At 35.1% G+C, this 17,057-nt stretch overlaps 1 protein-coding gene across 2 annotated transcripts in view; it reads left to right on the top strand.

The window, feature by feature from the left end:
* Tmprss11d (transmembrane serine protease 11D) overlaps positions 1–17,057 on the top strand; it is a 122,720-nt gene that overhangs the window by 22,450 nt on the left and 83,213 nt on the right. For both annotated transcript variants that reach the window (XM_021262280.2, XM_087187753.1), the window contains exon 2: positions 14,407–14,528. In XM_021262280.2, coding sequence (XP_021117939.1) covers positions 14,407–14,528 — 122 coding nt within the window. The remainder of the gene's footprint in view (positions 1–14,406; positions 14,529–17,057) is intronic.

Below are 17,057 nucleotides of genomic sequence, written 5' to 3'. Positions count from 1 at the left end.
TGGTGTACACGAACACTATTAATTTTTGTGTGTTGATTTTTGTATCCTGCTATATTGCTGAATTTATTAGTCCTGAAAGTCTTCTGGTGGATATTTTGGGGTCTTATATGTTAAGGATCATATCATTTGCAATAAGAATAGCTTGACTTCTTTCTTTCCTATACATATCCTTTACATTTCTTTCTCTTGCCTGATTACTCTGGATAAAGATTTGAATACTAGAGTGGTTCTTGTGCCTTATCTTTTGAGTATATATTGAAGAGTCATGAGAGTGAGCACTCTTCTACTGGTCCTGATTTCAGAAGGAATGCTTTCAGGCTTTCCCATTTAGTGTGATAGTGGCAGTGAGTTTGTCATAAATGGCTTTTATTTATTTGAGATAAAGTTCTTCTATATCTACTTTCATCAGGGTTTTTTTTTTTTACCACGAATGGGCATTGGATTTGTCAAAGGCTTTTTTCTGCATTTATTGGGATGATCATGTGAATTTTTTGTCCTCGCTTCTGTGATGTATTATATTTATTAATTTACATATGTTGAATCATCCTTGCATTCTTGCGATGAAGCTGACTTGGTCACAATATATGATCTTTTTAATGATTTGCTGCATTCTATTTGCCGGTATTTTGTTGAGAATTTTTGCATCTATGTTCCTTAAGGATATTGACCTGTATTTTTCTTTTGTGTTGAGTCCTTGTCTGGTTAGCTATCAGGGAAATGCTAGCTTCCAGAATTTAGTTTGGCAATCCTCCTTCCTTTTCAGTCTCATAGAAAAGTTTGAGTATGGAACTTCTCTGAAGTTCTGGTAGAATTCTGAAGTAAACCTCTAAGGTCCTGAGTTTTTCTTAATTGATAGTTTTTATTACTGCCTCTATTTCATTGCCTGCTTGTTCTATTTAGGGTTTTATATTTTGCTGGTTCAATTTTGGTAAATCACTTGTAATTTTTCTATTTCTTCTAGGTTCTCTAATTGAGAAGTATGTTTTCAAAGTAGTTTTTTATAATCCTCTGGATTTTAGTGCTGTCCTACGTAGTTTTTTCCTTTTTACATTTGATTGCATTCATATGAGTTTTTTTCCTTTTTCTTTTTTTCAAGCAAAACATTTATTGATACATTTTGAAAATATGTAATAATAATAATATTCATCATAGGGAATTTGCACCTGTATTTTCTTTCTTTTTTCTGTTTTTTTCTTTTGTTTTGTTTTTGTTTTTGAGGAAATGTCTTAATATGTAGTTCATGTTTGCCTTGAACTCATTGTGTAGCCCAGGCTGGTCTTGAAATTGCAGTGATTACCCCCTACCTCAGTCTCTAAAGTAGCACTAGAATTGCATATATGTGCCACCACACCTGGCTTTGGTATGAATTTTTTTACCTTTTTAAATTTTTGGTAGGTTTGGCTATTATCCATGTTGTTTATGCTTTCAAAGAACCAACTCTATGGTTAGGGTTAGGCTTAGGATTTTTCTTCTTAATTTCATTAATTTCCACTCTGATCTATATAATACCTTTCCTTCTACTAGTTGCATATTTGGATGCTTCTTGAGATGCATCACTAGGTTATTTATTTGGGATACTTCTTTTTTATATTGTATTTACAGATATAAACTTCCCTCGGAACTCCTGTCATTGTATCTAATAGATTTTTGTATGTTGTGGTTCCATTGTCACTTGATTCTGGGAACTTTTTATTTCTTCACTGAGTTGTGTGGTCTGTTGGTTATTCAATAACGTATTATCTAATCTCCATATGTTTGGGTAGTTTTTAGTGTTTCTTTTGCTGTTGATTTCTACCTTTATTTTGCTATGATCCAATAGAATATACACAAATATTTCAGTTATTTTGTATTTATTTAAACATGCTTCACTGCCTAAGATATGATCTACTTTTAAGATGTTCTATATACTGCTGAGAAAAGTGTGTATTCTGTTATTGCTGAACAGAACACTCTGTAAATATTTGTAAAGAGTATTTGTGCAATGGTATGGTTTAAATGATATTTCCTTGTTGAGTTCTTTTGTGTAGTTTACTTAGATCTACTTGTAAGTGTGGGATACTGAAGTCACTCGCTATGATTGTATTGGCATCTGTCCTTTTATGTCCAGTAGTTTTTGTTTTATGAAGTTGGAGTGCCAACATTCAGTGCCTAAATATTTACAATTGATATCTCTTCCTGTTGAATTGTTCCCTTTACCAGTATGCGGTGGCCAACATTGTCTCTTCCTATCACTTTTGGTTTGAAGTGTTACATGTCTGAAAATAAGAGAGCTATTCCTGCTTGCTTTGAATTTGAGTATCATCTTCAGGGTTTTTTATTTTCCAATACATGTGCTTCCTTTTGCATGAGTTGTGCATCTGGTGAGCAATATAATGGTGCATTTTTTCTTTTGGGTCAGTCTGATATTGTGTTATTATTATAAGGCATTTATTATATTATTTTTCCAAGTACTGATTCTTTTCTTTTTTGTTTTGTTTCTTTAATTACTCTCCCAATTTGGTGTATAATTTTCTTTGGGCTCTTTGATGCTGTTGGCCTCCCCGTCTCTGTCTAGAATTTTTTAAAGTATTTTCTCCATTGCTGGTTTAATGCGCATATATTTCTTTAGGGTTTTTTTGTCACAGAAAGTCTTCATTTCTCCATCAATTTCAAAAGCTAATTATATGGGATATCCAAGTTAGGATTACTGATTATTTTATTTACAGCTTGAAACACTTCACTTCATCTCTCAAGGTTTTTGCTGAGAAATACACATTACTCTTATGGGCTTGCTTTTATAGGTTGTTTGCTGTATAGCAAACCTAATACCTTTTAGTATTTTCTCCTTTTGTTGAATTTTGGAATTTTGATTATGATGTGTCATGGAGAAGTCCTTTCTGATTATGGCGATTTTGAGTTTTATATACCTCTTTTGTTTGGCTATTGAATTTCTTCTCTAGATTTGCATAGTTTTCTGCTATAATGGTGAGTAAATTTTTTTACTTTTTCAGTTGTCTTCTGGTTTTTTTCTTTATTTCAATAATTCTGAAGTTGTTGGGTTGAGTCATCTAGAAGCTGTTGGATCTAGTCTGTATGATGTCTCACCATCTTTATGGCATGATTGAGTTTATTACCTATTACATCCATCTTGTCTTCAATTTCTCACTCTCTACCCTACCCTTGTTCATGTTCCAATGAATTTTTCTTATCTTACATTTCTGCTTGGTTTCTTTTCATAAATTTTAATTCTTTACAAAAATGGTCATTCATACTTATGGTAAATAATTTCATAAAATTAATTTTGAGGGTTCAAAGGCAGTCAGTGCAGGTGTGCAGATAATACTGGACTCTTTAGTTCCAGGGAAGTTGTATACTCCATCCTAAATTTTCTTTATGGGCATCTGTCCTATTTACTGAGAGTAGCCTGTTGTTTGCAGGGAACAGCATGTTTGCTGTGGAGGCCAGGCATAACAAGTAACTTACTCTCTAAGCCTACATTTCCTCATCTGTAAAGTAGCGTTTTTACAAAGATTAAATGAGATAATATGTAAAAGCTCAGCACATTGTCAGGTGCATAGAAAGCACTTAATAGATGGTAGAGATTATTCTCCGATCTACATTTTCACTTACCAGCATTTACAATAAGGCATAGTGTACAACTTGATAAGAATTACAGAGTATTCTAAAATTATGTTTAAATCCATCTTTACAGAATCTTTCATCAGTTTTTTTCATACACTATGCCTCATGTGGTCTCATGATTGGTATTGCGCTAGTAATGTGCCAGAGCATATACTGGCAGAGTACAGCTCTTCCTTTCTGGAGTTAACAGTCTGGACTAGTAGGCACAAATATCATTGCTTAATACACATAGGAAAGAGGACTGTGATAAAGAAATTGACTGAGCATTAAGAGATCAGATCAGGAGGCACAGGGTCAGGGGGTTGTAAAACAGAACTACCTGGAGGGAGAAGAGTGATGTGTGAATTATGAATGAAATGAGAAATAGCCAAACTACAAAATACAAAGACATTTTCCAGGCAAGAGGACATCACTGATAACATTTATTCTGTCTGAAGTGCAGTGGGCAGGTGAGGATATGGCAGAAGTTGAAATAGCAGAGGTGATCAACATGTGCCTCAAATGCCCTAACTAAGATTTAGATGCTAAGAGAAACCACCAACAGTGCAAAGAGACAACCCAAAGTGTGGGAAAAATTTTAATCTGCCATTCCTCAGACAAACGTCTACTGTCTAGAATCTATAAAGAACTTTAAAAAAGTGGGCCTCCCAAATTTAAAGACCCAATCCAAAAATGGGCATCTGAAATGAACAGACATTTCTCAGACAAAGAAGTAGAAATAGCAAATAAACATATGAAAAAATGTTCAACATCACTGGTCATTCAAGAGATGCAAATTAAAACAACACTGATATCCCACTTTACTCCAGAAAGAAAGGCTGCTATCATGAAATCAACCAGTAACAAATGCTGTCAGGGCTGTGGGGAAAGAGAAACACTGCTCCACTCCTGGTGGGAATGTAGACTGGTGCAACTTCTGTGGAAATCAGTATGGAGATACCTCAAAGAAGTAGAACTGGAAGTCCCATTTGACCCAGCTATTCCCTTGCTGGGGATCTTCCCCAAAGTATTAAAAGAATCATACCACAATGATATATGTGCACCCATGTTCATATCAGCACAATTTGTAATAGCTAAAACTTGGAAGCAGTCCAAATGCCCATCAATTGGAGACTGGATAAAGAAGATGTAGTTGTTTATTAAATGGAGTACTATTCAGCCATAAAAAATGAGAAATTAGAGACATTTATAGCTAAATGGATGCACATTGAGGTGGTACTCTTAAATGAAATAAATAGGACACACGTGTGTAAATACCGAATAGTTTCTCTAGTGTGAGAAACTGCAAGTGTAAATAAGGACTAAAAGGTATAACAGATAATGTGAAATAGGAAGGAAAGGGGCAAAGGGGAAGGGGAAGTGGGAGGACTAGGGGAAAGGAAAGAAGGGAATGGAATTAATATGAGAAAATGGAAAAATAGGAAACAAAGTCTTTGTAAATAGGGAGGGATGGAGGAGTTAAAGGGAAGCCAGGGGAATGGGGGAAAAAAGAATCAAGAGAGATTATGTAAAGGTGCAAATTTCCAATGATAAATGTCATTATATTGTATACCTAAAATGTATCAATAAAATTAATTTTAAAAAAGATTTAGATGCTAGCCTAAAATCTTTGACAAGTTGTACAGAATTTTCAAATAAAAGAGGAAAGGGAAGATGTAAGACCTTCAGATTTTCTTTCAAAAACTTTCCTGAAAGTATTTTAAAAAATTGATTTGAAAGAAGGAAAAAGTCCTAGATTCACTCTATGCTAGTTTCCTCACCTCTCACAGCAGAATCAATACAAATCCTTTAGGTCAAAATTACACTCTGACCACTTCTCACCAACTCTCCTGCTGCTACCCTTGTCCAAGCCACCTCCTCTCCATCCTGACTATTGAACACTCTCCCTCTCCAATGGTTTCCCACTCCATTGCAAGACTGCTATGCCCCTCGCAGCACCCTGAAGATCTGAAAAGAAACAAACCTGTTCTCCTTTGCTCAAAATCTCAAACTCTTGCTATCTCACTGAAAATAGAGACCAAAACACTTACAGGTAGCCTCCCAGTCATGATCCCCAGATGACTCCCCACTTCCTTTCTGACCTTATTTTCCCTCCATCCAGGGACTGCTCATTCTACTGCAGTAAACCTGCCCTCTGGGGTTCTTCAAATTTGTGATGTGAAACTCTGACTCCAGGCCTCCAAATAGCAGTTCTTCTGCATAGATCATTCATCTCGCGCCTTCATGGCTAACTCACGCACACCTTTCTGGTCTTCACCCAAATTTCCCCTTCTTAGCAAGCTCTTCCTTGGCCACTCTATTCATCGCCTTTCACACACTCTTTTTCCCACATCCTTGATTTATCCTTTATTTTTCCTCTTTGTTTCACTATTTTTTATCTCCGTCTACCCCCACTGATGACCCTTTGAAATAGCAGGTATTTATTTCTCAATTCTGGAAGCTGGGAAGTCCGTGTTCATAGCTGTGATGGGTTCAGTTTCTGTGGAGGGCCTGCTCTCTGGTCACAGATGGACATCTCCTTGTAACCTCATGTGGCAAATGGGGTGAGAGATCTCTCTGGGGTCTCTTATCAGGACTTTAATTCCTTTTATGAGACCTCTGACCTGATAACTAATTACCGCCCCAAGCCCAGACCTCCCAATACTATTATCTTATTCACTGAAGTTCTCTTCAGCTAAGTAATCAGTTAGTTATGGAAGAAAGGAGACTAGTTAAGAAGCAGTTCAACTATTAAAAGTAAGGTAACTGTTGTCACATTTCAGAATTAAGACATGAATAAAGAGAAGTATTTAGGCATAGGATAAGAATTTTTTTGGTGACTGTTGAATGTGGAAAGTGATCAAGAAGGAACAGGTCCAGCTAAGTTTTGGGGTTTCTAAAGTCAGGTAGCAGGAAAATGATACTGACTTTTACCAATATCAGAAATAGTAGGGAGTGAGTGTATCTGTTTTGGGGAAAAAAGATACCAAGTTCAATTTTGAACCATTCATAAAAGATGATTGTAAATCATCCATAAGATAATCAGTGAATAACTGGAAATGATGGTGTGGGGCTTACAGAAAAAGATGAGGGCTGAAGATGAATCTCAGGAAATAGCCTATTGAGTGCTTACTAAAAGCAAAATGTAGGATGGGATTATTGAGGAAGACACACGTAACAGAAAAGGACTGTGGGTAAACCATTTTTAATATCATACCACAAATCTAAAATAAATGAATTAAAAAATTGTCTAAATTGTTGTGCACATAGACGATATGTATCTGAATTTTAGACATAGACTATGTGTATCTGAATTTTATGCCATTACTGATTTTCTCCATTCTTCCAGATAATGGTAATGTGTTGTTAAATTGCTCTATTCATCACAGTTGAATAGTGAGGGCAACTGTGTTTCAATGGTAGACATTAATTAATATTCCTACATAAATATATTAAGGCATACTTTAAAGTTAAAATTATTTAAAGTCAACAATTACCTTATTTCATAATTTGTGTAAGACAAAGTCCTAGACATTTAAAAAGCACTCAAAAGATATTGATACTCTTTGCTTCCTCCAAGTGAGATTAGGAGAGACAAAAGATTCAAAGCCTTCCTGTCACCTGTAGTGTGTAGCAACATAGGGAGGAAGTATATGTGAGGACATTCACGTCCTTTTATTCAAACCCACCTGGTTTCCACTTCCTTATCTGTCACTCCTATATTATCATGAGTTATTTACTCTCAGCCTCATTTTTCTTATATTCAAAATGAGATCATGATAGAAATTTTACAAGGCTATTGTGAAGATTGCCAACATTCATTCATACTGCCTAACACAAAGTCTTTCACAATAAAAGTTTAGAAAGATAAGTTCCAATATCCACTGTTTTTCCATGTCAGTAAGGGGAAGGAGGGCTGGTGAAACATTACTACTTAGTATTTGTTTTGTTGTTTTAGTGCAAGCACTAAAAATCTCACTGGATGGGGTTGTCATCCCAGTTGTAGGCAATCACAAATGCAGTGTCTGGGATTTATGAGTTCAGTAAATATTTGTGGCAGCTGAGTAGTGTGAGGCAGAGCTAAAGGCAAGGGTATACCCAAAATGCTAAGTCTTCTGTGGATCAGTTCTCCCTGGAAAAAAATCATGGATTCTGAATTGAAAGTATAGTATTTTCTTGCACATATTTCCACTTCATTATAAGTCAAAATTCAAACAATATTTCCAAACATATATCTGTAATAAAGTAAATACAGTATAATGCACAATGTAGTTTGTGTTAGCATAATCAGTAACATGCAGAGGTTCAACTACAAGTTGCATTGTCACCAAGACAGCAGCTACTTCTTCAGCTGTTTCCACAAGGTGGAACAATTGATTCTCCTGTATTATGATTTGTGAGATTAAGGTAATTTGGGCTCCACATCTTTTATTGAGTTATATGTCTCATGGTGTTTTCTTGTAATTGACTTTAAAATGCTTCCAGCGAATTGAAAGAAAAGTTGGCTCTAAAGTCATTCCATGGGAGGCTCACACGAGGCAAAGCATATGCTGACTCCTTGGCTTTTGTTTTTTGAGAAGTTTTAGCCTCCAACCTTATCCTTGTTTTTCAGTATTTCAGTGCCTCTCATTCCACATCAAAGTTCATCTCTGGAAATACAATTGAACTTTAATTATTCCAGGAGAACTAATCTGCTGGAGACTTGAGTATCCAAATCTGTCTCCCACTACTCAACAGCTACTATGATTTACTGAGCTCAGAAATCCCAAACACTATGCATTTATGGTTGCCTGTAACTGGCACAACAACCCCATCCCATTAGGTAACAAATCAGTCAACAGAGGCTCCAAAAGTTAGCAAGTGTCCAATGCCAATTTTCTCACAATGCTAGACTCTGGAAAGTCAGATTTTACCAGTATACCAAAACGAACCAAAACAGAATCATAAAGTTAAAACTACATTATTCATCTTTTAAAAATTACTATTCTTAGATTAATTCCTTTCTGATTTACATATTTAAATATACCTTTATTAAATGATCATGGTTAAACAGGGTCAATATTTGTATTTTATAATGTTTTTTTCCTTAAAATCTTTTATTGGTACATTTTAGGTATACAGTACATTTACATTTATCGTTGGGTACTTATACCTTTACATGATATATCTTGGTTCTTATTTTTTCTCCATTTCCCGTCCTCCATTCACCCCCTCCATCCTTCCCTATTTACAAAGACTTTGATTCTGTTTTCTCATTTTCTCATAATTTTTCTTTTCCCTTCTTCTCTTTCCCCTACCCCTCCCACTTCCCCTTCCCCGTTGCCCCTTTTCTTCCTATTTCACATTATCTATTATACCTTTTAGTCCTTATTTACACTTTCAGTTTCTCACACCAGAGAAACTATTTGGTATTTACAAGTGTGTCCTATTTATTTCACTTAAGAGTATGGTCTCAATATGCATTCATTTAGCTATAAATGTCTCTAGTTTCTCATTCTTTATGGCTGCGTAGTACTCCATTTTATTAAAAAATGACATCTTCTTTATCCAGTTTCCAGTTGATGGGCAATTGGGCTCTTTCTAAGCTTTTGCTATTTCAAACTGTGCTGCTATAAACATAGGTGCACATATATCACTGTGGTATGATTCTTTTAATTCTTTGGGGAAGATAGCCAGCAGGAGAATAGCTGGGTCAAATGGGACATCTAGTCCTAGTTCTTTGAGGTATCTCCATACTGATTTTCACAGGGGTTGCACAAGTCTGCACCACCACCAACAATGGAGAAGGGTTCCTTTCTCCCCACAACACCGCCAACATTTGTTATTGGTTGATTTCTTGATAACAGCCATTCTTTCTGGGGTGAGGTGGAATCTCAGGGTTGTTTTCATCTGCATCTCTTGAATGACCAGTGATGTTGAACATTTTTTCATATTTTTATTTCTGCTTTTACTTCTTCATCTGAGAAATGCCTGCTCGTTTCAGATGCCCATTTTTGAATTGGGCCTTTAAATTTGGCCGGGGTATGATTTTTTTAAGTTCTTAATATATTCTGGATAGTAGGCCTTTGTCTGAGGAACAGCTGATAAAAAATTTTTCCCACATTGTAGGTTGCCTCTTAGCTCTGTTGGTGGTTTCTCTTGCAGTGCACAAGCTTTTTAATAAGATGAGATTCCAGTTGTTGATTCTTTGTGCTAGCTCCCGTGCTACTGAGGTTTTATTCATAAAGTCTTTTCCTATGCCAATGTCTTCAAGAGTCTACCTAACTTATCTTCCAGCAAGTTTAGTTTTTCTATTTTAATATTTGGATCTTTAATCCATTTCAATCTTAGTTTAGTGCATGGTGATAGACATGGATCTAGTTTTAATCTTTGGCAGATTGAAATCCAGTTTTTTCAACACCAATTATTAAATAGACTATCTTTCCTCCAGTGAGGATGGTTGACTCCTTTCTCAAGGAGGCCAAAGGAGGCCCCATTTTCAATGAGGTGCCTGAGTATGTCTGGAGTTGTTTATGGATTTTCTAATCTATTCTACTGAGCCTCAGGTGTGTTTCTTTGCAAGTACCATGCTGTTTTTATCACAGTAGCTTTGTAGTATAGGTTCAAGTTGGGGATTGTGATACCTCCAGCCATGTCTCTGTTGCCTAGAATTGCTTTTGCTATTCTAGGTCTCTTCTGGTTCCAAATGAATTTTTGGATTGTTTTCTCTACTTCTGTGAAATATATTGTTGGAATTTTAATCAGCATTGCATTAAATCTATACAGCAGTTTTGGAAGTATGGCCATTTTCACTATATTGGTTCTTTGTAGCCAGGAGCAAGGGATGTCTTTCCATTTTCTTATATCCTCTTCGATCTCTTTTTTCAGAGTGCTGTAGTTTTCAGTGTAGAAGTCTTTTGCTTCCTGTGTTAGATTGATTCCTAGATATTTCCTTTTTTTTTTTGGATGCTATTGTGAAAGGAATTGTTGCTCTAATTTCTCTCTCAGTGAGTCTGTTATTTGTGTACAAGAAGGCTATTTTTTTTGAGTGTTGACCTCATATCCAGCTACTCTACTGAATCTGTCAATTAAATCTAGAAGTCTTTTGGTGGAGATTTTTGGGTCTTGTATGTAGAATATCATATGGTCAGCAAATAATAACAGTTTAACTTCTTCCTTTCCTATCTTTATTCCTTTCATTTCTTTCTCTTGTCTAATTGCTGTGGCTAATGTTTCCAGAACTATATTGAACAGGAGTGGTGATAGTGGACATCCTTGTCTCATTCCTGATTTTAGTGTGAAGGTTTTCAGTTTTTGACAATTTAGTATGATGTTGGCTGTTGGTTTTTCATAGATAGCCTTAATCAGGATGAGATAAAGATCATCTATTCCAATTTTCCATAGGGGTTTTATCATGAATGGGTGTTGGATTTTGTCAAATGCTTTTTTCTGCATCTATTGAGATGATTGTGAGGGGCCGGGGATTTAGCTCAGTGGTTCCGATGCCTGCCTCGAAAGCTCAAGGGCCCGAGTTCAATCCCCAGTGCCAAAAAAAAAAAAAAAGAGAGAGATGATTGTGTGGTTTTTGTCCTTGGCTCTATTGATATAGTTGATTACATTTATTGATTTACATATGTTGAACCATCCTTGCATCCCTGGGATAAATCCAACTTGGTCAGGGTGTATGATCTCCTTGATGACCCTCTGTATTCTGTTTGCCAGTATTTTGTTGAGGATTTTTGCATCTATGTTCATTAGGGAGAATGCTTTATAGTTCTCTTTTTTTGTTTGGGTCTTTCTCTGGTTTTGGAATCAAAGTAACACTTGCTTCCAGGAAGGAATTTGAAAGTATTGCTTTCCTTTCAATTTCATCGAAGAGTTTATAGAGTAATGGTGATAGTTCTTCTCTAAATGTCTTGTAGAATTAAGAATTAAAGCCATCAGGACCTGGGATTTTCTTTGTTGCTAAATTTTTAATTACATTTTCAATTTCGCTGATTGTAATTGGAGTGTTTAGAATTTTTATCTTCTTCCTTTAACTTTGGCAATTCATATGTGTCTAGGAGTTTGTCCATTTCTTCTGCATTTTCCATTTTATTAGAGTACAGGTTCTTGAAGTAGGTATTGATGATCTAGATTTCTGCTGGATCTGTTGTGACTTCACCTTTTTCATTCTTAATTAAATCTTTTCTTTCCTTTATTTGATAAGTTTGGCTAAGGGTTTATTGATTTTATTTATTCTTTTGAACAACCAACTCTTCGATTCATTGATTTTTTTGTATCATTCTCTTAGTCTCCATTGCATTGATTTCTGCTCTGATCTTTGTAATTTCCTCTCTTGTATGAGCTTTGTGTTTGTCATGCTCTTCTTTTTCTAGGAGTTTGGGGTTCAGCATTATGTTGCTTATTTGAGCTCTCTCTGTTTTCCTAATATGGGCATTCACTGCTATGAATTTCTCACATAGAACTGCTTTCATTGTGTCCCATAGATTCCTATATGTTGTACTGGCATTATCATTTACTTGTAGAAACTGTCTAATTTCTTCTTTAATTTCCTCTGTGACCCATTGCTTGTTCAGGAGAGTGTTATTCAATTTTCATGTGTTTGTGGAGGTTTTGTGGCATCTTATACTATTGATCTCCAATTTTATTGCACTATGGTCTGATAATATACAGGGAGTAACTTCAATTCTTTTGCATTTACTTAAAGATACCCTATGAGCTAGCATGTGGTCTATTTTGGAGAATAACCCATGTGCAGCCAAAAAGAAAGTATATTTTGATTATGTGGGGTGGAACACTCTGTAGACATCTATTAAGTCCATTTGTTCAAAAGCTTGGTTCTGTTCTAGAATTTTGTTGTTGACTTTTTGTCTAGAAGATCTGTCTATTTGTGACAGTGGGATATTGAGGTTCCCCACTACAATTATAGTAGTGCTTATTTGGTTTTTCATGTGCATTAATATTTGCTTTGTATAGTTGAGGGCATTTGTATTTGGTACATATATATTCATGATTGTCATCTCTTCCTCTTGGATTGTTCCCTTCACAAGGATGTAGTGACCATCTTTGTCTCTCTTAATTAGTTTTGGTTCGAAATCTATTTTGTCTCTGAATAAGATTGCTACCCTTGCTTTTTTCCAGGTTCCTGTCACGTGGAAAACTGTTTTCCACCCTTTTACTTTCAGTCTATGAATGTCGTTTTGAATTAGGTGTGTTTCTTGTATAGAGCATATTGTTGGATTTTGCTTCTTGATCCATTCTGCCAGTCTATTTCTTTTCATCTGTGACTTGAAGCCATTAACATTGATAAATATTGACTCATTCTTGTCATGATGTTTCACTGTTGTTGGCTCTTTTATTTTTTAATTCCTCCCCCTTTCCCTTTAGTTTCTTGCCTTGCTTGGTGGCTTTGCTCCATTGGGACTCATGGAGTTGTGACCTACATTGTCTTTTTCTAGGATATTGTTTAGAATTGTTTGGAGTGCTGGTTTGGTGTCCATGAAATTTCTCAGGTATTCTTTGTCATGGAAGTATCTAATTTCCCCATTGATTTTGAGAGATAATTTTGCAGGATACACCAGTCTAGGTTGGAAACTATTTTCTTTTAGGGCTTGAAATACTTCATTACAGGCTCTCCTTAACTTGAGGGTTTGTATTGAGAAGTCTTCTGTGATTCTGTTGGGCTTTCCTTTGCATGTGATTTGTTTCTTTTCCTCTAACTGCTTGTTGGATTTTGTTCTTCTGTTGCTTTTCTGGGATCTTAACTATTATATGTCTAGGTGTAGCTTTTTTTTCTACCAATAGATATAATTCTCAAAAAACTATAGCAGCAGTGTAGCATGCCATGTGGCATGGTCTGGCAGGGTTCAGGCAGGCTGCTGGCATCAGCGGGACCAGGTTCCTATAATTTTTTTTTAACAAAGTTGAAAATTGGCAGATCCATGTCTACCTCCAGAACTTTGACAAAAATAAAATGAAAGTCAGACTAGAATCTGGCTAACTGTACCTGCTTCCCATCTCTGTTAAGGCTTTTAATTAAATCTGAAACATGCCTGTGAGTTAATGTATGCCTAATAGAAGACAATCCTGGAGGAAAAAATTATAACTCACACAAATCCTCTAGTGTGGAGGCAGTTCTAATACCTTTCAAGTCTTGCTGCTGTCCTGTGTCCCAGCCTTTAGCCTCTCCCCTTACTGTCATTGTTAACAGATGAGAGCATTGCTGTGAGGAACACTCCTGTCTGGCCCCCCAACCCTCAACCCTGCTTCTTTCCCCTCCACTTTTCTCCTCACCCCTCACCCAATGATCTCTCTCCAGTATAATCCTGGGGATGATGTCAGGAAAGATAGGTTTTTGCAGTAGTAATCAGTTCAGGATCTTAGAAGGTGTTGCAGTAAACAGAATAGTTGTGATTTTTTTCTGTTCTGTTTTATTTTGTTTGATTTGTTTGATTGTTATAATTTTTTTGAGAATTTTATCTATTGGTAGGAGAAAAAGCAATTCCAAGCCACAGGTCAGATTTCTTTATTCTCTCATTGAACTAATAAATAGTCAATAGTTTTATGCAGGAAAAAAACAACAATTAACAACAGCAACAACAAGAACAAGAACAACAACAAAACCCAAAGAAACCTCAACAACAAAAACCTTGGGGAAAAAAATCATTAAGGAGGACCTTGTACTGTTTAGGTTCATCTCCAGGTTATATTTCTATAATTAGAAACATGTGAAAGTTAAGAGACTGAGGAATACAGATAATCATCACATGAGTGATGGACTATATGAGTGAAGTGAGTCATCATTTCTTCTCCTACTCTTTTAAGGCCGCCAAGAGTGACATCAAATTCGAGATTCCTGAACCCATGGGTAGTGTTTGTCACCGTCTTTGCAGTGGTGGGGATTGTGGCCATGATCGTAGGTCTACTCATTCATTTTTTAGCTTTTGGTAAGTATCAAAGATCATTACTAATTACTTTTCAGACAAAATAATGAAATATTTTTCAGACTAAAATTATGATCGTCTCTCATTTGTTGCTACTATTCTTCCTTTGCTCCTTTCTTCTATCCTTCCTTCTTTTCTCTGTTCTCTTCCTGTTTTCTTTTTTTTTCTTTCTTTTGAGATAGAATTTTACAAACACACAATCCTCATGCCCAAACTTCTGGGTTACTGAGATTATAGACATGTGCCACCACACCTGTGGCTACATTTGTTTCTTAGTATAAGGTCATCTTACCTAGAATTTTCTCTAAATATATATTCATATCTATATTTCCTTTCAATAAGTGTTTTATCTTTTCTCTTTTTTGGTTTTTATATTTTTTCCATTAAGTTTATTGGTATATTTTAGGTATAAAATACAGTTACATTCATCATTGGGATCTTGTACCTTTACATGATGTATCTTGGTTCTTATTTTTCCCCTTCCCCTGCACTCTCTTCACCCCTTCCACCCTAGCAAAGACTTTGTTTCCATGTTTTTTCCTTTTCTCATATTTTTTCTTTCCCTTTCTTTCCTTTCCCCTACCCCTCCCACTTCCTCTACTCCTTTAGACCTTTTCTTTCTCCTACACAATATCAATTATACATTGTTTTAATTACAATATCAAAATTTAGGGGACATTACCACAGATTTTACAGAATTTAAAAGGATACAGAAAGCATATTACAAAAATCTGTTTTGAAATAAATTTGACAACTTCTAAGAAGTAACTTAGAAGACAAATTAATGAAACTGACTCTGGAGGAAATATAAAATTTGAATAGCACCTATTAAAGAAAATATATTCCTAGCTTGGAAATCTACCTATATGACAACAACAAGCTCATACACATTTTAACTGATAAAAATGTCAAACATTTAAAGAAGAAAAAAGAAGGAACACTTCTCTCATTTTAGGAAATCAACATTGTGCTAATACTAAAATTGGATAAAGATAATGGAAGAAAAAAGTATGAACATAGATAAAATTTGTTTAACAAAACAAACTATTAGAAGTCAGATCTGGTAGTATGTAGAAAGTGGTTTTATTATAGGGATGGTAATTTTGGTTCAGCATTGGAAGATCCACTCCCATAAGTCATCACTTTAACAGAGGAAAGGAAAAATCCATATGATCCTGTCATTAGTTGCAGAAAAAGTATTAGGACTAAATTCTACAGCTGTTCATGGTAAAAGCTATCAGGAGACTAGAAGTAGAACAGAACCTTCTCAACAGATAAGACATGTATTCCATGCTTCCAGCAAAAACACCTTATATGAATGGGAAAGATACAATGCTTTCTCCCTAAGGTGGGGAAAAAGGACAGATATACCTACTCTTCATCAGTCCATTAAACTTTGAAACATAGGCCTAAACCAAAATAGTCTGGTAATAAAAAGAAACAATTAGGATAGGATTGGCAAGGTATAAGTAAAATCTTTATATGTAGATGAAGTGATCATCTACAAAGAAAATACTAAGAAATCACTAGGATCCCCTAGAACTTGAATCTGAATTTAGCAGGATTAGAAAACACAAGGTATATATAAAAATTGAGGAATGTATACTTGCTATAAATGAAGAATAGAATATTGAAATTTAAAAGTTATGTAGGAGTACAAAGGACCTAGAAAAGTAAAAAGAGAAAAAAAAAAGTGTTGGAAGACATTTACTACCTAATTTTAAGACTTCCTCTAAAGCTACAGTAATCAAGGCAGTGTTGGCATAAGGAAAGACATATAGATCAGTGGAATAAAACAGAGTATCTAGAAATAGAACCACACATATATGGTCCACTGAGTTTTGCAAGGTTATTTAACATTAACATTTTATAGAACAAAAACTCAACTCAAGAGTGAGGAAAAGGTAGTGTTTTCAGCAAATGGTGCTAGAAAACCTGCTATCCGTATGTAAAATATTAACCTCAACCTTTTATTTATAAATAAAAATAACTTGAAAGGATCTATGAACCTAAATATGAAAAACTAAAGCTATAAAACTTTAAGAAGAAATTATAAGGGAAAATGTTCATGAATTTAGGGTAGGCAAGAATTTCCTAGGATACAAAAAACATGATGAATAAAAGAAAAAATTGATAAATGAGATTCCATCAAAATTTAGAACTTTAAATGACATCATTAAAATGAAAAGTAGTCCTTAAACAGACCATATTTACAATGCATATAACCTATGACCAGAATATATAAAGAACACTTACAGCTCATTAATAGACAACCCAATTAAAAAGTAGAAACAAGAAGATGATAAATAGCCAGTACAGCACAAGGAAAGGTGTGCAACACTAGAATCAAAAAAATACTAATCAGTACAATAACAAAATCAGGTTATACACTCATTAGGAAGATGAAGTTAAAAGTTTTAAAAGAAAAATTGTCAGCTTAGGTGTGAACCAGTTCAAACTTTCTAATACTGATAATGTGAATGTAAAATTATAAAACCATTTTAGAAAACAATATAGAAATTTCTTGTATTA

This window comes from Heterocephalus glaber, unplaced genomic scaffold, assembly GCF_053883595.1.
Source record: "Heterocephalus glaber isolate CG9 unplaced genomic scaffold, H.glaber_assembly_v1.0 deba00001509, whole genome shotgun sequence".
Lineage (NCBI taxonomy): Eukaryota > Metazoa > Chordata > Mammalia > Rodentia > Bathyergidae > Heterocephalus > Heterocephalus glaber.
This window is presented reverse-complemented; position numbering and strand designations above follow the sequence as displayed.